Source organism: Salminus brasiliensis, chromosome 7 (assembly GCF_030463535.1).
Source record: "Salminus brasiliensis chromosome 7, fSalBra1.hap2, whole genome shotgun sequence".
NCBI lineage: Eukaryota > Metazoa > Chordata > Actinopteri > Characiformes > Bryconidae > Salminus > Salminus brasiliensis.
In genome coordinates this window covers 37,671,339-37,696,984 of record NC_132884.1, presented here as the reverse complement: position 1 = coordinate 37,696,984, position 25,646 = coordinate 37,671,339, and the positions used below count along the sequence as shown (strand labels likewise).

The 25,646-nt window shown below is 40.3% G+C and overlaps 3 protein-coding genes across 4 annotated transcripts in view; all 3 read left to right on the top strand.

Annotated features, from left to right (window-relative positions):
- The window catches only part of pltp (phospholipid transfer protein), a 255,466-nt gene that overhangs the window by 23,817 nt on the left and 206,003 nt on the right, over positions 1 to 25,646 (top strand). The gene's annotated exons all lie outside the window — the stretch shown is intronic.
- On the top strand, positions 215 to 17,407 carry mybphb (myosin binding protein Hb). Its single transcript, XM_072683167.1, has 13 exons — positions 215 to 465; positions 2,560 to 2,619; positions 2,770 to 2,904; positions 6,158 to 6,325; positions 11,315 to 11,403; positions 11,578 to 11,773; positions 12,301 to 12,440; positions 13,110 to 13,269; positions 13,893 to 14,029; positions 14,858 to 15,044; positions 15,628 to 15,682; positions 16,412 to 16,453; positions 17,275 to 17,407. The coding sequence occupies exons 1-11, from the start codon at positions 246 to 248 to the stop codon at positions 15,657 to 15,659; spliced, it is 1,524 nt and encodes a 507-aa protein (XP_072539268.1). The 5' UTR covers positions 215 to 245; the 3' UTR covers positions 15,660 to 15,682; positions 16,412 to 16,453; positions 17,275 to 17,407.
- Positions 23,545 to 25,646, top strand: part of syt2b (synaptotagmin IIb) — a 75,613-nt gene continuing 73,511 nt past the window's right edge. For both annotated transcript variants that reach the window (XM_072684828.1, XM_072684826.1), the window contains exon 1: positions 23,545 to 23,955. The gene's annotated coding sequence lies outside the window, so the exon portion shown is untranslated. The remainder of the gene's footprint in view (positions 23,956 to 25,646) is intronic.

Below are 25,646 nucleotides of genomic sequence, written 5' to 3'. Positions count from 1 at the left end.
AGAGTGGCTATAAATCCTGCATTTCTCATCACTTGAATCTGCAGCATTGCCTCAACCTGTCGTCTTGTGGCAGTCAATCCCTAAAGCCAAGAGCTCTGTGTGGTCCTCCCCACAGCTGTTACGTAAAACAAAGTATTGGGGCGGAGTTCCCTAGCCCCCCACGCAAGCTATAAAACCCGGCTCGCCCCCATCCCGAGTGCAGTCAAGGGTGTTACTTACGAGAGGGATCTTTCCTGCGGAAAACCATGCCGGCTAAGCCAGCCCCCATCAAGAAGGCGGCCAAGAAGGAGGCCAAGAAGGAGGAACCAGCTCCCGCTCCTGCCCCAGAGCCAGCACCCGCCCCTGCACCTGAGGCACCTCCTGCTGAAGCTCCCCCAGCCGAGGCAGCCCCACCAGCAGAGGCTCCTCCTGCTGAAGCTCCACCAGCTGAGGCACCCAAGGCACCAACTCCCCCTCCTCCAGAAGGTACAGTTCACCATCAAGGTACCCCGGTAGTTCTCAACAGGGGACTTGCTTGCACAGTTTAAGGATTCCCTGCCCCAACTCAACTTGATCCTTCTCATCAGGGAATCATCAAGCCCTTCATGGGGCAGGGAACTCTTGAAACTTTGCAAGGGCAATGGGTTTGGTCCCAGGACAGGAGTTGAGAACCTTCCGAAGCTCCCCTCTGCACTCTGTACCGCCCCCTAACTTTCGCTTATTCCGGACACTGCTACGGAAAATTGACAAACTCTTATTAATATAGTTACAGAAGCATGACCTTTACCAGCATGTGTACCTCTAACTACTGAGGCATGAGAATCTGTTGACGGTGCAATCCCCCCTTGCTCCCCTTGCTGTGACAGCAAAACCCTTTTGGAGCTTCACGGTTCCGCCCAGGCTGGACAGCACCATAAGGAATCCACAGCTGTTTGCCTGCTTTTCGCTTTTAAAGACTTCTGTGAAGGCGTTGGCATGCCTTTGATCAACAGCCTGCCTATATATCTATTTTTATTCTGGTTCGTGCACAGCTGACAGAAAAGCCTGCGTTCCGTTTGACGTGCAGCATATTCAGCACCCAATACTGAGCAACGGCTTTAGTTGTGCAGCAGACTATGATGATCAAGAGATTAGCATTACAGTTCGAGGGCTTGCTGGGATTTGTCCAATGATTTAGCTTGTCTGTCCCGACATCTCTCAACTGATATGTGTTCTCCTTGCCAATGCATCTATTAGGGAGTAACAGCTTGTCCAATCTCAGCTCCAACCTGCAGCTGAAGCTGCTGCTCATGAGCCTGCAGACTTTGAGGGTCGACTTAAACCTGGATTGGATTACAAGACAGATGCAACTGCCACCTTCTGCAGTGGGCCTGCTGTATCAGCGCAACATAGCTGTGCATGTAAGAAGTCAAGGGAGCTGATACAGGGGTCTTGATACCCAACTATCGCTAATCACTGAATGCAGAAATTTCTAAAGGAGGTTCTGAAGAGCTCACTGAACTCCAGCGTGGTTCTGTATGTAATAGGAGACACCGCTGCACCAACAACAAGTCAGCTGGTGATATTTCCTCCCTCCATCAGCTGTGAGTGGTATTATTATTGAACAGTGGAAGAGTTTAGAAGGAACAGCTCACAGAGAGAAGCTCAGCCACTGAGTGTCTGTCAGACCACGTAAAGTTACAGAGCGGGGTCAAGGCAGAGTGCTGAGCTCCTCAGAGTAGAGGTCAGAAAAGTCTCTAATTGACTCAATAACTGCAGCAGAGCTCCAGACCTGCTGCTGCTGTTAGAGCTGCAAAGTGGGACCACGGTCCTGTAGATCTAATGTGTAGATGTCTTAATACTTTTGTCCATTTAACTTTTTTAGATGTTTTTTTTCTTGATCATTTCCTAATTAGCTGCTGCTGAGAAAGCTGTTGCTAGTGTTGCCCCTGCTGATGCTAATCACACCTACACTATACCTCCATTTGTTTTCTCTCTCTGCCCAGCTCTGTAGAGTGCTAATGCTAACATATTCTGATGCTGATCTCTTTTGCAAACTCTGGTTTCAGCCCTTTGAGTGATGCCACTGTCGAACCACTTTTGGTTTCCACCATAAAAACCTTCATATAATGTAAATCTTCTAGACCAGTTTAACCCCTGATGCACTGTGGCTTTTATTATACCCTACAGATTACTTAAATACCATTGTGGGGGGAAAAGCCAGGAACCATGAGTGGGTTCATGCAGTTTAAGAGGTTAAGAGTAACTCCTAGTGTCTTGTGAATGTAGAGGGTCTATAAGCTTTAAAGGTTCTCGACACTCCACACCTCATTTGCAAATGTGGCCTTCTATAAAGAACCATCCTGAGAACCAAATATGGTCCTTTTATGGCATCACACCCTGGTCTGACACCTTAACCTTAAGATTATTGAAATGCAACTTTGCTTCCTTCAACTTTAAGTAAGTTATTCCAGAAATTAGCTGGAAAAAAATCGTACTCTGCTACATTAAGCTACAAAGGCTCAAGCTGCCATTCACAGCCTTAAGGAAACTGCTCTTATATCTGCTGCTTCTAATGGACTCCTGCCTATTTAACACCAGCTGCTGCTGAAGCTCCACCGGCTGAGGAGGTCAAAGCTCCTACCCCTCCTCCACCTGCAGGTAAACCTCCTATCTATTCAGAGGAGAGCTTGCTGCTTCTTTTTCTTCACCTTCCATCTACTTCATTCTGTACTATTTGCAGCCCCATGAGGACTTAAAAGAGCGCACAGAGGTCAGGTTTGTAACTGTGGAATTTGGTTGCTTCTTCAGAGCCCACCAGTGAGCCACTGGAGCTGGTTGTGGAAGATGTCAATGATACTTCAGTCACCATCCAGTGGAGGCCACCTGCCACAATTGGCAACGCTGGCTTGGACGGATACACTGTGGAATGCTGCAAAGAAGGAAGTAAGTCGGAGGCTCTGCATGTGGCTAAGGACCTTCCACCCTGTCAGAGGTCTTGAGAGTGTTATTTGAACCCAGGCTAGCACCCTATACTTGCCTACTCATATATACCCTTTCTAAAACCCGACCAAAACCTTCAACGTGGAACCAAATCAGAAGTTTGAGGTTCCTTTTTAATAGGCTTGATGTGCTGGCATCACTGTTTTCAGTAATCGAATACTTACGCAGATGAAAATACTGTAAGCAGAGAATTACACTATACTTTATATATACACTAAACTGTTCGCAAATGATGTGAAATTAAGGAATAAGCCCTTTAAAAACACAAATTTTACAATGTATAAATGATCCTACTAAAAAAACAAAGAAATGATTAATAAGACGAGAGGATGTAAATGTGACAGTTTTAATGGTTGTACAAGTGATCCTGATTCCTAGCCTCTCAGCAAAGATGCTGCTTGTTTTTCCAATCACTTCTAATAATATCAGTATAAGGAAAGATGGACATTTTTGTTTTGAATGGGATCCTCTCCCTAAAATACCCCCTTGACACACTGCACCACTCCCTAAATTAAACACACAGAAATGCAAATTACAGTTTCATTGCCTGGTCAGACCTCTCAGTTGCACCTGTCCCCAAAGTGTCACCAGTAGATTTACACACGTACCTATCTCACGTCCCTATAAGGAGTGAGGCATTTCTAGTGGTAACACTGTCTCAAGGAACCCTTCTAGCTAGGGGAAGGGCCTCTCAGGTAGCAGAAACAGCTTCTGCAAAGCTGATGAAAAACTGTTTACGTGCTTAAAGTAACACTTTAATTATAAATTGAATGCTAAAGTTTTCATTGAATGCTTTAGTGTTGTTTACATTATCGAGTTAGGAAAGCTCAAAAGATTCTCCTGCTGGTTTCACAAACATTAGAGCTGGTCTTGGACTGAGGAAGATCTTTCAGTGTACTCCCAAAGTCCAAGGGTTAGATTTACTAAAGTGTCTTGAGAAAGAAATCCTTCTCAGAGAACGTTTCATGCTTAAGGACAAAGATAAATGTATAAACTTTGAAAATCTTCCTAATAATTTTGTAATTTTTCTTAAAATTCTACGAACAATTAGTGTTACAGAATTATTATTAATTCTTATTATACAATAAATATTATGATAGCCTCACACTTGTCTAAGCGAGTGTAAGAGTTCAGTAAGTAGGCCTCAAAAATGATCAGTTTAAATAACTGATTAATGTCTAATGTAACTGGATTAAAGTGGAGATTGTTCAGTTTCACTGCTAATGAACATTTTTGAACGCTTAGTTTGATTCTGTTTTTCCTATATTTGGTCTCCAACACACAGGTTTAACTCAATATTGGAGAATTGAAAACGTTATTTTGCTTTGTTTCTGATAAGCTGTGAAATGCAGCATAAACACTGTTAAAAATGGCCTAAATAAGAAAACAAGTATCTAAAGAAAATCTTAATAATGAAGATTTTTAAATTAGTTTTTTTGGAGAACTGCGCTTAAGAACATTTACACTTTGTTGTGTTTTTCATGTGTCTTAAGATCCCAAAGGTCCCGTACATTTGTCTTTGGAAAATCATTCCTAAATTTGCATTCAAGAAAAATGTTCAGATAAATTGTTATACTCAATAACACATTTTCTTAAAGTTTCTCTAAAGAACTATTGTCAGAAGAAAAAAATGAAAATAAAATGTTTATAAAAATATAAAAATGTTTTTTAAACATTTGCGTAACTAAACTCCTTCATAAGCTTTTCATCTCAACTGATATAAACCTACATAAATATTTACAATGGCTTATTCCAAAAAGCATCTGATGGCACAGCACTCTCTAAAGTGAAATGACATCAAAATTGACAGAAGCAGCTTTTATGACCACAGAATAAGCCTTTATGCAGGTTTGTTGAACGTTTAAGTAGGTTTTTGTTTGTTGTCATGAAGAGCTTTTATAAGTTTAACGTAACATTACGATTGAAGTCCTACACTAAAATCTTCCCATATTTCTTATATTCTAAGCCTTATGTAGCTTAGAGGGTTTTCACACCTGCATTTATTACTCGGGTTCAGTCGAGCTCTGGTTTGTTTTCACACTTGGTAAAGTTTGATTTGTTTGGGCAGGTGTGAACACAGTAAACCAAGTTTACAAACCTGTTAACTGATTTGGGCTATAGGTGTGAAAACACACTAGAACTGTCGACACAGCTCGCCTCTACAGCTGTTACTTCATCCCTGTTTTTGATTTTCCTCAGTTTTGCTGCCTGATGTGCACAGCAGATTAAACAGAATGACTGTTTAATGCAAATAAGGTTTAACTCAAATTCCAAATGCATCTAAGATCAGTGTAATTGTATATTAATCTCATAACAAATAACCTAAAGCTAATTTAAGGAAACAAATAACATTTTCTTAAAAAATATATATATATCTATTTTATGAGAATTGCCTCTATAAATGTATAAATGGGTCTTATATCCATTGTTCAGATATTATGACCTTCACCATTGTTTCTTTTTGTGGAAGTTCAGTTCAGTTTACGAGGAAAATGGGATAAATCTGAGTTATGGCAAAACTAAAATTTGGGAGATGGACCATGCTCTGAACTCCTCCTCCTCAGCCCTATATATACTCTCTGCTTCTCACTTCACCTTCGTGATGAACACCTTCACATCCACCTCCACCCATCTCCTTCCTTCTACCCTAAGCTCATCCTCACGTATGGGGAAGTGGGAGGTTGGGGGGGACTCGGCTTCCCACGCTCCTACCTCAAAGCAGACCCAAACTCCTGCCCAAAAGTCTTCTGAATTCACCTCCCTGCACCAATTTTCCAGGGTGTGGTCCATACTGGCAAATAACGGTTTCTCTTAAAATCCTTTGTAAGGTTTTTTTTTTAGAGTCAGAATTCTGAAAAGAGTCTGTTTTCAACATGGAAAACATTTAAAACCTCAATTGAAATTACATAAATTTTTAATCTTTATCTTTTTTTTATTTACTTTTATCTTAAACAGCCATTATGAAAGAGTGCAGAGTGCAAGTTTTAGCTGCTACCTACTGTATCTTTCTTAGGGCTCAATCTCCCACAGCAATATTCTCAAAGTCTAACAAATAAAGCAGAAGTACAATTTCTTGCTCAGTTTTGCTTGGAGCTCATAATGTGGGACAGAGTCACCTTACCCTCTGCAACACCTCGCCTTGTTTTGTGCAATAATTAAATCTTCTATAATTTCCTTTCCTCTGTCATTCTTATAGCCAGCGACTGGAAGGCTGTTAACGAGCAGCTCACCGTGTCTTGCCGTTACGTCATTAAGAACCAGACCACTGGTGACAAGCTGAACATCAGGGTGGTGGCTGTGAATGCCGGAGGCCGTAGCGCCCCTGCCGTTTTGCCGGATGCTGTCCAGGTCAGAGAGGTTGTTGGTAAGTCCTGATGTTCTTGGCCAGGTACAGCGCTTTCTTACCCATCGAAATAAGCAAGGCATTTCTAAAGGCTAGAGCACATCGACCTCTCAACAACGAGAACAAACCCAAACATCTGGTTGGTGTGTCATCCCTGCTTCTGACTCAATTCATACTGGTTCATTTTTGGCAATCAGGCTTCGTTTAGCTGAACCTTCTAAAACAGCTTAATTTTTATGTTTTTTTAATTATTAGATGTGACCTGTCTTTAGCAAATTCAGGCCTGGTGCATTATCAGGCTTGCCTGCCTTCTGGAAGTGTGCTGACCTGGGCACTGTTCCCTAGCCCTGTTCCCTAGACAGTTGGTGAACTGTGTAGGACATTCGCAAGTCACCAGAGAGTTGACTGCCTGTGGATGGGCGAGTCTAGATGGTCGTTTTTGACATTGGCTTTCTTAATGGGTTTGCCTTACAAACGTCTTGTTGATGTGATTGTGATGCATGAAGCCTAAACATCCAGAAGTCATCCAGATCCACCTGGATGAAAAGTGCCAGGGAGGTTGACCATACTTCTTCATGTGCATGTTCATTAAAAATGTTCAACATGGCTTCAAATTCAGGTTGAATTACAAATACAACAACCCAGATTGAAGTCCAAGACTAAGCTTAATCCCTGCCTGGGAAACCAGCCCTTAGTGCTTAAGTGTATATGATCCTTATTAGTTAATTGGGTTAATTGAGTTGCAGAGTTGTATTTTTTTTCCCGACATCAGCTTCTGATCAGTATTTCAGAAGTTGGGGCCACAACGCTCCTCGTAACTTTAGTGTGAATGAGCAGGGCTAAACTGCTGTAGGCTGAATAGGAGGACATATATATATATATATATATATATATATACATATGTCCAAAAACAAGTAACTCAAAATGGACTGCTTGTGCAGCTTGGTTTCCATATATGGACGCTATGGTCTGCAGAACGAACAGTACATTGAGAAACTAACAGTGTGGATATGCCTCACGGCCTCTTTACTCATTCAAATGAGTTTTTCTGTTATATGAGCCTTTCAGGTACAGTAGCTCTAGCATTTTCTAGTTCACCCCTGCTACAGAGGTCTCTTATGGGGCCTCATTTTCTACTTTACATTGTAAAATGCCAACATATATAAATACCAACATCAGATGAATACAGCATTGAAGCAGTCTGAGTGTTTGTCTAAAGCAGACCAGCTCTTGATGGAAACTTTTCACGCATACCTGTACAGTAGTTGCTCTGAGCAAACGCAGGGTCTAAAGAAAGAAATCGTAAAGTAGGATGGAAAGTTGAGCTGAACTAGAATGTAACATGAATCCAGTCTACGTACTTTAGGCATGCGGGGTGCACGCAGCAATTTGACTCAAGGACCAAAAGTGTGCACTGCTGTTGCAGCACTGTGAGAACAGTGCAGATAGGCAACTTATGAATTAGCTCCCCGAGTAAGAAACAGCAATCCTGGACACAAATCCTTGGAAAATTGCAGGGGAGTGCTTTCCATTAACGAGGATTACATATGAGGGCTTTTGCAGGGCTTTGAAACTGCAGGCAGAAAGCGCTCTGGACCGGTGTCAAGCTACTTCCCACAAGAGCGATGGTGACAAGTGTGAATGGTGCATATGGGGGGGGGGTGGGGGACATTCCCATGTGTTCTCACACCGCGCATGGAGCCGAGCGGGATCTCGGGTTACCTATAAGCTCTTTGCACTTGCTAGAGATGCGGTGTTTATCTAGAAACATGCCATGGAATTTGAAAGACAACTTTTGGGTAATACTGAAACATTAAGTAATAAATTAATGTTTTTTTTCCTCAAAACATTTTGTTTTAGGCTTTCATAGTCGAAATATAGCCTCCTATGTCAGATGTTTTTTTATATATAGGATAATGTCCTGTTGGCTTGGCCTCCACTGGGCATGGAACTGCATCCAGGTGAAAACAAATAACTGCAGGAATAAAGACTTCCAGAACATCATGTCCTCAGGTTGCTGAGTATTGAAACTAGCAGAAAATTGCCGTTTTACTACCTTATATGTTTTATATGTAGTTTTCTGACCATACTAACTACAGTTACCTGCATTCCTCAGCTACCCCAAAATGATTGGAATGGCCAGTCAACACTCCGAATCAGCATTGAAATTATGCATGACCACTGTTGAATCTACATTTTTTATGGCATTGCTGAGGCTTAATTTCTAACCACAAAAAACTCTAAAAATGGTTACTCTATTAAAATCCATGTCCAATGTCCATTTATGGCTAATTATGTCCATTCTGGTACATAAACATATGTATGTCATGTAAACTTCTCATATAAAACCATTTTCTCACTTACATTTTAGTTTTAGTTAAACTAATCTTTATTCTACAGTCTATTAAAGCATCAGCGCCATAAATTAATATTTTCTAGAGTTCCAAGGCAGAACAGAATTAGTCTGACCATGTTTTAGAAGGGACAGGAGGTGGCCCAGTGCAGACTGTAGCACTATTTATGCAGTGCAACTGTCATCATGCCCTAAAAGACAAATCCCAGACAAAAATGACTGCATTTTTGTAATGACTGGTCCCAAAAAGGTCCCAAAAAGGACATGTCCTAGTAAGGGGACATTTGGTCACTCTAAGAACGGACTGTTATTAGGAGCTTAAAATTTTGAGCCGCAGTAATGCAGTACTGCTGTTTTTCTGTTGTTGTCATGACACTGTGGGTGGAGTCATAATAAAGCATAGGCTAAACGAACGTCATGTAAATGATTTCAGCGATGATTCAGTGGTCAAGTGTTCACTGGGTGGCAAGTTGTAAGACTATACGCTCTAGTCTTTTTTAGATCTCAACATAAGATGGAAATAATAGCACAACTGTTATTGAATATTTCAGCGCTGCATTAGCCCTCTATTACTGTTCGAGTTAGAGAACATTTGTTCTCACATTCTGTGGCTCTGTGGCCCATGAGAGGCCTGTTTAGGGTCGTATTTCATCTAAAACTTATATTTTGGGGGGAAAACCACCTACATTTGTTTTAATTGGTAAATCTGTTTTAAAATTCTGAGTTTAAATATTAAAATATCAACTACACTTGCTGGTTATTGAAAGTTTAACCTTAGAAGTTGCAAAAACAAAACAAAATAAAAGTGCTATTGATTATTTCTAATTTAGGACTTATTGAAACAAGAACAGGTTTTGTCAGAGGGGTACATTTCAATCTTTAAATTGATACAAAAAGTATTAATTATGCATGTAAGTAAGTATTTGAATATTTACTTTCAAGTTATTGTACATGGACATGTAATTAATGTCTAATTTTATGGAAAGAAAAGCTTCCTTTACATCATCCTGACATTAAAACTAATGGAAAAAGTCAGAAAATGCAAAACTGTTGATACAGTAACTGTACTTATGCAGTTACTCTTAAATAGTATAGCAAAACAATGGTAATAATTTATACGTGTAGCATTAAACCTCATTACAGATCACATGTATCAGCTGAATGTTCTTTATTTGTTTATTTATTTCAATTATATTATTTATTTATTTATTTGCAATATATCTATCCTTTAATTAGTGCTCTAAATGCAAAGGTAAAAGAAGACGACTCCAGCTGAGTTGACATTTAAAGAATGCCAAGCCTTGCAAAATGCTCATGTCACTGGAGTCTGCTTGGCTTGATCTGATTAGCACAGTGTCAGAGGTTCAGTGCAGGGTCATTAACATTATTCCGAAATGTAGGGCTTTAGCAGTCATTTTTATGCATGTGTGTGCATCGGTTTTTAGGGCCTGGTGTTTCAACTGGCGAGAGTCCGGAGTTTCTCATTAAAGTACTCGACGTAACTCAAGCTTTCCATCATATGTTATAAGTAGGCGGGATGTGACAGCACTGACCTATTTACAGCTGTGATGAGACCAGCAGGCCCACCGTCAGCATGTCAGATGTCCCAAAGTAGATGTACTACAGTTTTGAGACAGCTTAGCTATTACCATGGCAGGGCAGAGGACTTACGGCAGTGGTTTTTACATTTGAGTTCATGTCGACTGCTGGTGACGTTACGTATTATGATTATGATAGTAATGTTAATTATTAATGAGCAAGACACTTTGATTAAGACATTTTTTTCCATAGGAAATAAAAGGAGTTAGTATAACTGAAGGGACTTGGAACTCGATCTAAAGTTGACTCTTAAAGGTTCACACTCATAACTATTTCATAACTATTTTTATAACAGTTTGCAAATAATTAGTGGTTGTTACCAAATTAGCAGACTTGTTAAGTTCATTTCCCAACACTGACTTGTAGTCACAATGATATAAACTATTGCTTTTACATTTTAAACACTTTCAAATCAACTTATTTCAACTCAATTCAATTCACATTTAGTGTCGTTATACTAATACAGGGTTAGGCTGTAAGTCTATGGTGCAGAATAGATAGGACAGGATACAGTAGCACAAGGACAACAGACAAAATATAAGACAGGGTGCAAAAACAAAAAGCACAAAGACAATAAATCCAATAAATATATAAGTATGTACAGATGTGTGCATGAAGGCTGGGTGATTAAGGTCCAAAATAAAGTATATGTACTGCAGTAATGTTTGTGCTGTGCATGTAAATGAAGAGTAAAACAGGAGTTTAGGAGTGCACGCTCAGGTAGACCAGTCTGGCGTTGTAAACAGCATGATATATGTATTTCTAATCATTTTCTTAAGAAAAATAGAAAATCCTAGTAAAACGTCAACATGACATTTATGATGATTTCAAAACCATAGAATTTTTGGCAGCTAGACTAGATCTTTGCAGCTTCACCTCTGGATCTCTCTGTAAATGTAAAAATATACCAAATTAAAAACATTAGTGAATGTCGTAATATTCATTAAGTAGTTTTTAAGAATAAATGTCTCATCAAGAACATTTAAAACAGGTAAACAAGGCCCGTTGTGCTCAACTCAGCCTCCATATGTTCAAATATCTCGTGTTTCGCCCTGTAGATCGCCCCAAGATCCACCTGCCGCGCATACTGAGGCAGCGCTATGTGGTGAATGTTGGAAAGAAGATCAACCTTGTCATCCCCTTCAGCGTATGTGAGCCCTAACTCTTCACCAGAGCTCAGCATGAATTATAACCCCTTAAACAAAACAAGATCTCTGCATGTACCCAGTTATAGCTTTACGTTAACAGCTATTTACACATAACGGCCTCGGAGATTCCATGTCAGCGTTCAGTTTGGGCCTTGCTGTTGTCTTCTTCACAGGGCAAACCCCAGCCAGCTGTCACCTGGACAAAGGACGGCCAGCCTATCGACACCAAGAGAGTGAACATCCGCAACACCGACAAGGACAGCATCTTCTTCATCCGTACCTCAGAGAGAGCGGACTCTGGTGTCTATGAGATGTGTGTTAAGGTGGATAGCTTTGAGGACAAAGCCCAGATAACACTGCAGATCATTGGTAGGCGGTGATGTTCGAGGCTTAATATTATGTCAGTTATTGTTAATCACTTGTTAAGAATGTGAATGCTTTTGATATTCAGATTTCTGATCTTTTTGATGAGTTAAACCTATTGTATTATGTTGGATAATGTGATGCTTTAGTTGCAAATAAGGTGAAATGAATCAAATTAAAATAGGGTATATGTGATATTTGAGATTATATAATTGATCAAAAATATGATATTGTTTTTTAGAATCAAGAGATATTTCAAATAAATGTCATTAATAAAATTACCTTTACAATTTTTTTTTCAAAGAGAATTTCAGCACTTTCCTAATCTTAAAATATGTTTATTCAGTTTATTCAGGGGCATATGGCAAAGGGTAGAATGATTCTAGGGGTCTGTAACTGACAGGGACTCTAAAATGTAGTCATTATGGGACCAAAAATAATTTCGGCAGTGCCCCTGAGTTCATCATTAATTTTTAGGCAATTTTAAGGTCATGCGTTCTCTTTACCACAATCCCATTTTCTTTGGACCACAGAGCTGCCAGGTCCACCTGCAAGCATAAAGATTGTGGACACCTGGGGTTTCAATGTTGCTCTGGAATGGACTGAGCCAAAGGACAATGGAAACACAACTATCACCGGCTACACAATCCAGAAGGCTGACAAAAAGACTGGGGTAAGAGCTAATTCCTATTCATTCAGTGTCTCAGTAATCACGGTGGAGCTGATTTCATAGCTTGAGTCTAGGTTATATTTCCTATAGAAGATATTTATGGCCCAGAAAAGGTATAGAGGAAGACTTAGGTGAAAGTATGCCAAATACATACTTGGAAATGTACACAAGAGGTATGTAAATATTGTACATTTTCTTTTTCTTTGTTTGTTGTTATAATAGTCTTTTTTAATATTTATATTTTAGAAATATCTATATATCCCATTTCAATGATACACAGTAGTTTCAAGTTCCAATCTTTCAAAATACTTAGGTACAGTATCTACATATAATTACTTAAGTGTTAAATATTATATATGACATGGTAAGTATTACTATTCTCCTTATTCACGGCAAGTCCTCGTTTACATTCATACACTGTATATCTCTGTAACTGTTCCTACAGCTGTACACACAAAACTATGTCTATCAAATCTACTAAATCAGGGTCAATCAAACCAGATGCTGGACATTTGGTAATATGCAAGTTGACCTATGTACTTCCAGTTATTCCAGTTGGCCTCCAGAGTCTGTTATGCTATTAATATTTTCAAGGAATCCCTTCACTGTCTGTAAAAAAACATCATTGCCAATATAAGGGAGGTTAGACTAATGACTGTTTTTTTTTCACAGGACTGGTTCACAGTGTTGGAGCACTACCATAGGATGAATGCCACTATCTCAGACCTCATCATGGGAAATACTTACACTTTCAGGGCTTTCTCTGAGAACAAGTGTGGAATGAGTGAACAGGCTACTGTTACAAAGACCTCTGCCACCATCCAGAAGACAGGTAAGCCAGAGTTCTCCCTGCTCACCTGTACTTGTGTGATAGGATAGGTATTTAGAACTATATATATCTAGTAGCCAAATACAACCCGGCTGAAGAAAAGTTTCTACCCACAGGCTCTCAGGCTTCTGAACAAACTGTGAGGCTGAAAGACCCTAATACCATTTCATTTGGCCACTTTCCAATATTATTTATTTATATATTGCTGCTATCAATATCACAAAGTCACTTTAAATGTATATATATATATATATATATATATATATATATATATATATATATATATTCAATTAATTACTTATACTAAATTAACCTGCCTATACAAAAATGCCTACATAGTTTCTACACACGTCCCTCCTGTATATTTTGTGTATATTTCTTTATGGTATTATAATATTTCAGCATGTTCAGTTGTGTAATGTATGTATACATATATGGAGAGAGAGAGAGAGAGAGAGAGAGAGAAAGAGAGACATTATTTTATGTTATTTTACTTGCACTGTTTGTACTACACACACACACACACACACACACACATATATATATATATATATATATGCAAATACAAATGACAAATAAATAAAATTAAACCTTGAAAACTTGATGTTCTAATATCTGTCCATCAGGTATTGAGTATAAGCCACCACAGTACAAAGAACACGACTTCAGCGAGCCTCCCAAGTTCACTACCGCCATGCCAGACCGCTGCACCACTGTGGGCTACACCACCAAGCTGCTGTGCGCCGTCAGAGGAACCCCAAAGGTAAATCATCTCACTTCAGCTTTATCAGTCCTGAAAAAGAAAATGGCTCACAGCAGTACTCCCGATTGGTGCAAACTCTTAAGCATTGGCTCTGTCATCATCAGGAGGTCGCAAGTCCAATCTCTGACAATGCCACAGCCGCCCATGGCTCTATTTCGATTGGTTAGGATGAACCAACTTCTTTTGTAGGATGGTAGGATGAACAACTTTATTTAGTGCAACGCTAGCCAGTGGGGGTGTCCGTTAGCTGATCTGAGTTATCTGAGTTGGTGTTCTCCTCCAGCTTGGTGATATTGTGTATGGGCTGGAATTGGCTACAACCAAATTGTGGATGTTCAAAAGTCCATTAACTCATATATTCACTCATATGCTGTACTAAGTAGGATCGGATTTTATAAGTGCAGTCCTGTTTCATTATCAGTGCTCATAACATTGTATGGCAGCAAGGCTAGAATTTGAATGGCCACAGGAATCTGGCAGTCAGCTCACCCTCGTAGACAGCACAAGCCCTTGGGGCGGATGATAAATAGAATAAACACACACTGGCGCAGGTCGGATGAGTGACATTCTTGTTCAGTGTGGTCCAGAGAGACCCCGGACTATGGTCCTGATACTTAAAGCATGCGGGTATGGCATAGCAGGGATTAAGTCGCACTGTGACTATGTGATGAATGCTTAGCACCTTAATTGATCCAGCTAGGAGGCATGAAAGGCTTCCTCAGCTACTACTTAATTCCAGTAAGTTGCGCTTTAAAAGGCCTTCAGTTTCCTATTTGGAGAACATGGCCCAACTACTGTTTTTTCATCCATGCTTTCTTCTTCTCCCAGCCCAAGATCGAATGGATGAAAAACCAGATGATCATTGGCGATGACCCCAAGTTCAGGCAGATCAACAACCAGGGCATCTGCTCTCTGGAGATTCGCAAGCCTGGTAACTTTGACGGTGGCGTGTACTCCTGCAGAGCCAAGAATGCACATGGAGAGGCTATTGTCACCTGCAAGCTGGAGGTCAAACGTAAGTCACCCACGAGACACTAAGCTCAACAGGTGCTGAGGAACAATGCAGGGCGACAATTTATGCACTGTTGGTTGGTTAAAAACAGAGCTTATTGTCATGCAACAGCTATCAGAACTATGTAGACCTAGCTCTAAACTAGCTCTTAAAATGAATAGTAAAAATTTCTCAAACGACTGGAATAATATGTTTACTTACTGTCTACTGATATTTATGACAGCCTCAGTGGAGATTTGGGGGATCTCCATAGGCAGTTATCAAATAAAATACTGTGTTATATTTGCTTGATATTCATATAATCCACCTTAAGCTAAGTTAATAGCCATGTTTACGGCTACTGATCTGCCTTCTGTTTTGAAGCTAGTAGGTTTATTACTCTGTAGACACTTAGCAGTTCAGGCGTACTTGGCCGGACAAATTTATTGTCATTGTAAAGTCATTTAAGGCCTTTCAACAACTGAAGGATACTAAGATGTCACCTGCTGTGCTGCTGTTGTAATTGTTAATCTATTGATTTGGAGTCTAACATCAAGCTCTGTTAATTTATCATTCCATGTTTTTTCCCTTTCCCCTTCCCCAACAGAGCCAGTGATCGCTGATGCTGATAAGAAATAAGTTGTGAAGCCACATCCATGCAGGTCAGTGTAAGCAGCACACAGTATGTAGAATATATGTGTATTAATGTTTTTAATTATGTATTAGATCCTTTATTTCCTGATTAATTAGTCATTAAAAAGTGTCGCAAAACGAATCAACATCAAAGTTCCTTTGATGCCGGAAGAGTTCCAAATAAGCAAATTAGAGGCTTGAGTTTACATCTAATTTGGGTCTTGACAAGGCATCTGTCTTTCCCCCCCACGCGCTGGCCTTACATGGTGGCGACTAAACTTGGAGAGCACAGCCCCTGCTGCTGGAGGGGGCTGAGTGGTTGTGCTCCATAAATTAAACCTGGTGTGCCTCCATATGTGTACAAGAGGAGATCCAATCACATTTCCCTGACTCAGCACCATGCTCCCCATTAGGCCCTAGGGAATTCACAGTCGTTCACTGCCAGCTCTTACACTAATAAACCCTTCTGCACATTTGCACTGTACACAAGTAACGGTTATTTGTGTGGGAGGGATTATCTTGTTCTATGCATTTGATAAAGTGATCAAATATTTGGAATGATTACATTTTCACTATTAATATTGGAATATTGTAATAATAAAAATAACTTTGGAAAGTTAAGCAAGTTGGACAGACAACTGTAGAAACAAAAGGGGAAACGAAAGCCTAATGTAGTTTCTGCTGCTTCAGCTGTCGTATATACAGCCAGAGGCCACTGACACCTGTTTCTTGTTCTTTCCTGTCTGCATATGTTCCAGTCCCAAATTAGGAGCAGCAGGAAGAGAGAGTCCTTTCAAAAGGTGAGGACAAGTTACTGTGCCTCTATTAATGCTGTCACTGTATAAAATGGTGACTTCACAGGAGAAGGCAAACATCTTCTGGGGTTTTTGTATAATTTGATGCAAAGTGATCATGTGAAGGACAGTTGCTCTGTTTAATCACTGTAGAAATTAATATCTGACATTATATATTTATATATATATATATATATATATATATATATATATATATATATATATATATATTAAAATAATATACATTATATATATATATAATATAAAATAATATACATTATATATATATATATATATATATATATATATATATATATACACACACATGGTTTTCATTGGACAGCAGGGGGATATATATATACCCCTGCTGTCCAATGAAAACCATGTATCTCCATTATTGTCCGTTTGTGTTTTCTCCATGGTTGAAACCCTGTAGCTGCTTCTGTACACTGTGTAAATAATTCTGGATGAATGGACCAATAGAAAAGCTTGAAATTACTTATTATTATAAGAGCAAACTCTTATTCCATTCAAAGTTAAGGCCATTTTTGCCTTCTCCTGTAAAGTCACCATTCTGCAGATACATGTTTTTCATGTGTTTACAAAGTCAATGTAAACATACTGTATTACAAGTAATTGTAAAAAACTTGTAAAAGAAACTATAAAGAACAACTGCCAGACAGAGAAAAAATATACATGACAGCAATACATGATATATTTTAAATTCCATAGTACCATTTTATAGAAACGTTCATGAAAAACAATTTAAAACGTCACCTATTGTTTATTTTTGACCCACCCTCCTGTTTCTTTCTTTCTTTTTTTAGGATTTTGCCGACTCTGGTTGCTGAAACAAAAGAAAAACATGACCTGTACATATGAAGGAAAAAATAAAGAGACATTTAACGCCTTTTCGTATGTAACACTCTGACTCACAATTAAAGCACATATATAGTTCTATATACTGACTGCCTGTGGTTCTAACACCTATTTAAATATATTTATGTCTATTTATGTATTTCCCCACACCTGTCTCTGTCCTATATTGTAAAGCTGATCAAGTTTCCACCAGTTCTATGGGATCATCTGCAAAAAAAAGGGGAAACTCGTTTAACCTTTCAGTGTTTGTTAAAAATAAATCTACGCCTTCGGTTTGTTCTCATTGTTCTTTTGTTGCTGAACTAAAACAGGTGTTAAGTTTGATTATGGATTTACGCGTATCGAGTATCGAAGTGTTAATCTAAATCACTTGAGCTCGTTAATACGAGAAGGCTGTTCTTTGCTTATTTTTAAACGGGTGAACATGAAACAGATAGTATAATGGCAATCGCAGAACAGAACATTAAACCAAATTGTGCCAAATGAATTCTTACCATGACGCAGAGGCTTTCGCAACCAACGTAAATGCAGCTAAAAGCAGACGGGTCAGTAAAGGTCATTGAAATACACTCACACACAGCAGAGGCATGGGAACAGAGATGAACATCTAGCTCACATTGTGCAGGAATGCCGCCCATGCAAGCTGCACCAGCAGGTATTTAATGGCACTTCGACAGGGTACTATGCGTGACTTCCTAGAGAGCCTGGCATAGTGATACGTGCTTTTCTAATACTAGATGCCCTGAAGTCCTGTGTGGCACTCATTGTTCCTCCACCTCTGTTTAGCAGCATCTCATTACACTGTTCACACATTAACATGTGCTAACGAGTACTTTCACACAAACCACTGCATTTATTATTGAGTTTTCTTTTTTGTTGTTGTTCATGCAACCAGAAAATGCTTGGCCTGCTGCTGCAGCTGCTGCTGCACACTCCCTTTTATTCTGCAGCAGTAGGTGGCACTAGTAGAACATCATAGTTCTTTACACTAGACCACCTGATCTGAAGTCAGCCCCCCATGGCACATTCTTTTTTCTAGACCACATCTAAGCTGAACTACAGAACTAGCCCTAGATCTACCCTGGGGCACTAAATACCCTACACACTAACTGAAACTGCAGCACCCCCTGCTGCCTGCAACTGGAATACCAAGTAATTAAGAAATGCATCTCTTGGATGGAGATTGGGACAGTTCACAACAGGGCAGAATTTAATCAGTGATTTATTAAAATGTGCTTCTTCTTTCATTTAATTAACCCATGGTAAACATTGTGGTGATTTCACAACATTTCTTAGACAGTGGCACCAAATGCATGAGCTTGAGATTGAAACTGTTTGGTACAGAAAAGAGAAAATAAAAAGAAATGGAAATTTCAGCTTAAGAGAAAATTGTTGTTGAATTTATGACAGAGCTTTTCCAGACTCATACAGTCGTTCTCAGCAAATATGGGCAAATCCTCAGAAGGGGTCAAAAATCAGGAAGACAAATATTACACAAGTAAAGAAGTAGAACAAACAAGAAAACTGAGACCTGAAGGTTGAACACAGCATAAACCCGACACAAGGCTTTGCCTAGGAAACAACCACCACAAGGACTACAGCTATATACCTATACATACATATTTCTACAAAGTTCCATTTAATCAAATTGAAATAAGATGAAAAATCAAATCAGGACACTAATATCAGAGATAATGAGTAAAAGGACCCGATAGAGGATGGATCTTGATTGGGTTGAGATTCAGGCTGAATGAGGTAGATGTACAGTTTTGTGACACTAATCTTCTAAACGTCATTATTATCCATGACATAAACACTCCCAGTAAAACAAAGAGCTTTCCACTTCTAGTTCTGGAAGTACCACTGTTCTCCATAATTGCTGCTCTAATCAAGGGATTGTTAATTATCTAATTAGTTGGTTCAGGTTTATTAGAGCAGGCAATGCATTAACACTATGCAAACAGGGGAACTCCAGGATCCGGGTTGGGAAGGCCTGCATATGAGGTAAGTTTGTCTGACCTGGTTTTCAAAGTGGACAATGTACGGCAAATACTCATACCAGTCCCACAGGCATTGCTATTTACACGTTATTTAGTCTTTTGTAATTTGAAGCAATTAGGACATTGTCGAATGATGAAACATCCGATCGGGTTTACGCTACTTGTCCTTCAACGGTACTGTGTCAGGCCAGCTGAGCAAACAAATGATGCTCAGTGCTCCGTCTATCTGAGAGCAAACGCAGGCCAATGACAGCCCACTTAATGGATGAGTCTGACAATTAGATGATACTTTTATGGCTCTTTTCCTGGGCGTAGATTAAGCCTAGTCTTAAATTAAATTTCAGTGATGAATCATCACTGGGAATTATTTTTAGTCTGTGCTTCGATTAATGTGGGTCTTGGATGCTGGCCCTTTCTGTATCCATAAAAAAACCTGGTTTGCCAATTTGGTTCAGGTATCTGTATTTCTACAGGAACATTTGTGTGGAGGAAGGCAATAGTATAATTACTTGAATAAAAGGTAAATGGAACCACAAGTCATTATGCATGAGTCCATTAATCCTTTCCCATTGAATAGTAATGTGCTGGGCCTGCCGAGATATTTCCGAAGGCAGTGCAACAGCACGATTTGGAACTCTGCCATGCTCCGAAAGACTTTGTTGCTGCTTCAGTATACAATAAATCTAATCAAGGGCTCAGCACTTTGGGTTCCTGTGCCCATTTGACATTGTGAAACGTCAAACATGCACTGGCTATTATTAAAGCACTGATTTTTCAATAAGAGTCATACTATTTTAAAGCATGAATGCTGGAATAACCAATGAAGAAACACTGGCATGTTCTCAAAACTGATAAATAAAAAAATCTGAATTAACTGCTGATCCTGTTGCATACTGTACAAATAAAATCACAGTCCCTAACACTCAGAATTCATATCAGTCATGTGTATGTTTATTGTGTCTGTGGGGGCCCACGCCATAAAAACATAAACACATTTTACAGCTGCACCTAGCTGTCCGGGAAAAAGGCCAAAATTTATTTCATTGATTTCAGATGCTGGCGTGGGCTCCATCAAGTCCATTTAATTAGTACTGAGGCTCCATACAGCAAACTGAGAGAAACTGGACGGGGGCCGAAAGCATTCACTGGATGTTTTTGTCTGACCGCAATAAGTGAGTCAGTAAAAAACGTACGGTGAACATTCCTCAGTATTACAGTGTGTGTGTGTGTATATATGTATATGAACAGTATATTAATATTTATTACAATATAACACTATATAATATATTTATATAATATATAAATAAAATTATAGAAAGGTGCTTAATGTATTGTATATATATACAAATATATATGTTTATATTTACTTTACCATATAGAAGCACTCTGAAGTTCTATGATTACAGACTGCATTAACTAATTGATTTGGCAGTAACAATGTTAAACAGTTCAAGGCGCATGTAAACCAGGGATTAGAAGCCAAAGTTTAACCATAACAGGACTACAGTTTTACTGCTGCTGTTATTTTCTACAGTAATAATTCCTTAAAAAATGAACATAGATCTACAGAGGAAACAACTCAGCAGCTGTCTGTTACAGGAACAAGAGTGCATAAATGAGGAGACCACTCACTGGTTGAAATATGAATAAGAGATCTCGTAACACTCAACATGGTGTCTGTTTATGGATAAAGTCCCACCCTTCAGAAAAAAAGATCCACTCAGCTTGCTGGTTATGCTGCAAGCAGAGGAGATTCAACGTTAGTGTAGCCCAGGCCAGACATTGTCAAATACAAGTCGGTAATACAAATGTAGCAGTAACACAAATAAGCTGAAATCTAAAAATACTCACACATTTTGTTTTACTTTTGTTGCTAATACAAAAAAGTATACAAAAAATATGGGGACAACTGGTATAGTGCTGTTAAAACAGGGAAATCTGCTATATGGGAAGTGGCGCTGATAGACAATGAATGTAGAAACACAGAAACAAGGAGGTGCTGTTAATGTTATGGCTGAATGGTGTTTATATAATACTTTAATATGCATCTTTCTCACATCCCAAGATGCTGTGTCTCCTACAAGTCTTAATCCTTTAATGAGAGCACATTAGCTATGTGCTAATAGCCCTTTAGTGTAATAATCATCATATTGGGAAAACTGGTTTAGTGCTGTTATATTTTATTGCTGCTATTGCAGATGAGAACAGTCCACCAACCAGACATATCCAGCCTCCTGTGGGCAGCGTCCTGTGAGCCTGGTTAAAGGACGAGAGGATGACCAACACAAACTGTGCAGCAACTGATGATTTACTTTATCTACAAGTAGGACCAACTAGGTAGGGGTGTCTAATAGAGTGGGCAGTGAGTGGACACACTGTTTAAACACTCCAGCAGCACTGCTGTGTCTGAGAATGACCCATGCACCTGACCCTTGGGGTCCTTAGCATTGCAGAATGGGGACATCTCCTATATGGGAAGTGGGGCTGATATAATAGACAATTAGTGTAGAAACAATGAGGTGGTTGTAAAGCTATGGCTGATTGGTGTTTATATAATAATTGAATAAGCACCTTTCTCACATCCCGAGATGCCGTGTCTCCTACAAGTCTTTTTTTACAAATCATTTACTGAGAGCACATTAGCTATGTGCTAATAGCCCTTCAGTGTAAAAATCATCAGCCTTAGATGGTATGAGGCACTAGCACTTAGGAATACAGCAAAGGCTCTTACTCTCCCTCACTCTCTCTCTCTCTCTCTCTCTCTCTCTCTCTCTCTCTCTTCTCTCTCTCACTCTCACTCACACACTCACTAGTTTGTATTCCTATCTTTGTGGGGTTCACTGACTTCTGTGTTACTGTGACTATCCAGTGCAACCCTAATCTTGACCTCAATTGCCAATCTGTCAGGGACTTTTCTATCTGGGGACCAGCCTGATGACCCCATAACTCTAAACGTCCTTGTATTCTTGCCAATTTTCGGACGCCCAGGTCCCCATAAGATACATTTACGCATGCACACACACACACACACACACACCCAGTGGGATGCTGAGCAGGGGAATCTGTGGCCAGTCTCCTGTGCAATATCCACTCCTCAGCAATGTGCCTCAGCATGTGCCTCTCCAAACATCCCAGCCCTCCTTTGCTCCTCCTTAAACATGAAGTCATTTGGATTATTCCGTTCCACCTTAAATGGTGCATGAGATACATTCAGGTGCCCTTCTGTGTGTGTGTGTGTGTACCTCTCCAAGCATCTCCCTTCTCCATTGCCCCGTTTTAACCATTAAGTTGAAGTTGGCTTCTCGTTAAATTTGTTCCGTTCCACCTTAAATGGGACAGCAGTACTTTCTGACGCCCGAGGCTGAAATTGGCTTACCCTGGACTCTTTTTTTATTCCCTTTCCACCTTAAATGGGGCAGCAGGTATATTGGGGCATTATAGTTCCGTTCCACCTTAAATAATGTAGCAGGTATATTGGGGCATTATAGTTCCGTTCCACCTTAAATAATGTAGCCGGTATATTGGGGCGTTATAGTTCACGTTCCACCTTAAATAATGTAGCCGGTATATTGGGGCGTTATAGTTCCGTTCCACCTTAAATAATGTAGCCGGTATATTGGGGCGTTATAGTTCCGTTCCACCTTAAATAATGTAGCCGGTATATTGGGGCGTTATAGTTCCGTTCCACCTTAAATAATGTAGCTGCTATATTGGGGCGTTATAGTTCCGTTCCACCTTAAATAATGTAGCAGGTATATTGGGGCGTTATAGTTCCGTTCCACCTTAAATAATGTAGCCGGTATATTGAGGCGTTATAGTTCACGTTCCACCTTAAATAATGTAGCCGGTATATTGGGGCATTATAGTTCCGTTCCACCTTAAATAATGTAGCCGGTATATTGGGGCGTTATAGTTCACGTTCCACCTTAAATAATGTAGCCGGTATATTGGGGCGTTATAGTTCCGTTCCACCTTAAATAGTGCAGTAGTTACAGCCCAAGGGGCGCCCGAATGGAACTGCAGCACCATTTAAGGTGGAACGGAACAGTTCGAGTAAAAATCTGTAGTGTAGCGTCCTGTGGAGAAGGCGGGACCTTTCCCGAGCCCAGAGCCAATCATCGAGAAGCACAGCGTTGGTTGACTCGCCCAGCGACCAATCAGAACGCGCCGCCGCTCGGCACAGCAGAGCAACGCCAGAGGCTGTGATGCTGAGAACCGATTGCAGCGCAGGAGTGAAAATGTGTGAGTGTGCCTCTGCGCCGGTCCCGAGCCCGCACGCTGACAGACCGCATCTCTCCGGAGGGAGTGTGTGTATGTGTGCGTGAGAGTGGGTGTGTGTGAGAGCGTGTGGTGTGTGAGAGCCGGGAAGGGGACGTTATAACAACGTTATAGCAACAGCAAAATAGGAAGAAGAGCTAAAGAAGGGGAAGAGGAGTATAAACTAAAGTACTGTGCGTTTTTTCAGTCTTCCTGTTCTTCTGTTTTTGTCTTTTTCTTTGCGCCTCTGAAAGTGTCCTGCGGCATCTGGTGAAGTTTTTCCAACCCCCCCACCACCACCACCACCCACCTTCATCCCTCTCCCCTCCTCTTCCTCTCTCTAATCTTGGTGCAGTACATCCTCGGCCCAAGGTAAGCCCATTTCAGCTGTAGTGGTTTGTTGTTTACAGTGGTTTTCAGGTGATGCCGAATGCTGCCCAGCTTTAAAGCCACATCTGGAACATGAAACATCTGTAGGAGGAGGTTTTGTTAACTTTTGCAAGGTAACCAACCGCACATGCAGTATACAGAAGTACTGCATAAGGAGGAGGTGGGGAGGGGAAAGGGAAGGGAGAGGACAGGGTGGGTGGGTGTTGGGGTGGGGGGGTTTGGTTTGCTTGAGTGTAACTTTCTCCTCGCCTGTAAGCAGGTCTGTGCGGAGTATCCCGTGCTGCAGTGTCTGATTACATAATAGAGATGTGCGTAGAATGCAACCTGAGAGTTTGGACATGTGTAGATCCTCAGAGAAGTCCTCGGCGATGCTGCTGATGCAGCAGAGAGCTGCTCTGAAGTTGCCTATTGAACTTTAGACCAGATTTAAAGGAACATTTCAGCATCCTTCTATCTGACCCTCGTTTCATGCGGCTGTGGGATGCGGTCGATTACCACTTCATGGGTTTTTCGGGTGCTCAGTAAAAGAGGAGAAAAGTTGGTTACTCAAGCTGACATGTAATAGGACTAAATGGGCAGATGCGGGAACCTTGTATTAGAATAGAATAGAATGGAATAGAGGAGAATTATTTTATTGATCCTGTAGGAAATCTCAAAAAATCATCATACAATCTTCAGAATTACAGCTTTCCAGGAACAGGGAAAAATCTTATTAGCTTTTAATAGACATCAGTGTAAAATTTGCTATTGCAAGGTCTTGGGATCATTTCTATTGGGCCATTCAACATCAAATTATATAAAAAAGTGAAAAATGATGCAAATATGTATTTTTGTCTTACAGCAGTTATTATTGTCTGTGCTGACTGAGTGACCCACCAGTATGCAGATGTAGACAGATATTACCGTAGAAAAACCTGCATCTATGTTCTCTGAGGACTGTATGACTGTGACAGCTTGTGGATGATGGTGGGTGAGTTCCCTTCCGTATGGTGCAGCGTGAGAGGGCTGACGGAGTGCTTCAGCGCTGCTTTCAGTTTGATGTCCCACAGTGGGCTCCGGCCGTTACTGCTGCTAATTGCAGACGAGCCTCTTTCTGCTGAACAAGCTGTTCTGTCTGAACAGCACTCACATAGATGAGCTTACACTATTGCATTATCCTCTATTTTCTTCCTTTCCAATTCCGCAAACTTTGTCCGTGCGATTATTTGCATCTCCCTCCCCACTGAACAGAAAAGAAACTGGCGCAGAAGGATGAACACATTTTGCCTTCCTTTTTCCCTTTTGTTTGTTTTAATTAGATGGGGGGGTTGGAGCATTGCTCATTGGCGAAGGGCGTTTGGTTGACCGTGTATAATAGACTGTCCTGAGGTCAGGGATAAACACAATGTTCAGCATTGAGTAAATCTGCCGATTCTGCCCTAGAGGAACTCCCTTGGAGCATCTGCAGTGGTGCAAGTGAGGAGGGAAGCAGTTTAGGGGTAATGTCATTGATTGCTATGTAGACCAGAGTGAATAGCTTGTGCAGTTCTTTTTTTTACACTGGGGTGGGGGGGTGGGGGGGAGTGCTGGTGGGATGCAAGGTAAGGTTTGGCTTGGACTGCTGTGCTTATGTGGGCTCCAAGTCATGCATATTTATCCTGTATATACATGTGTGTGTGACTGTATATATCCTA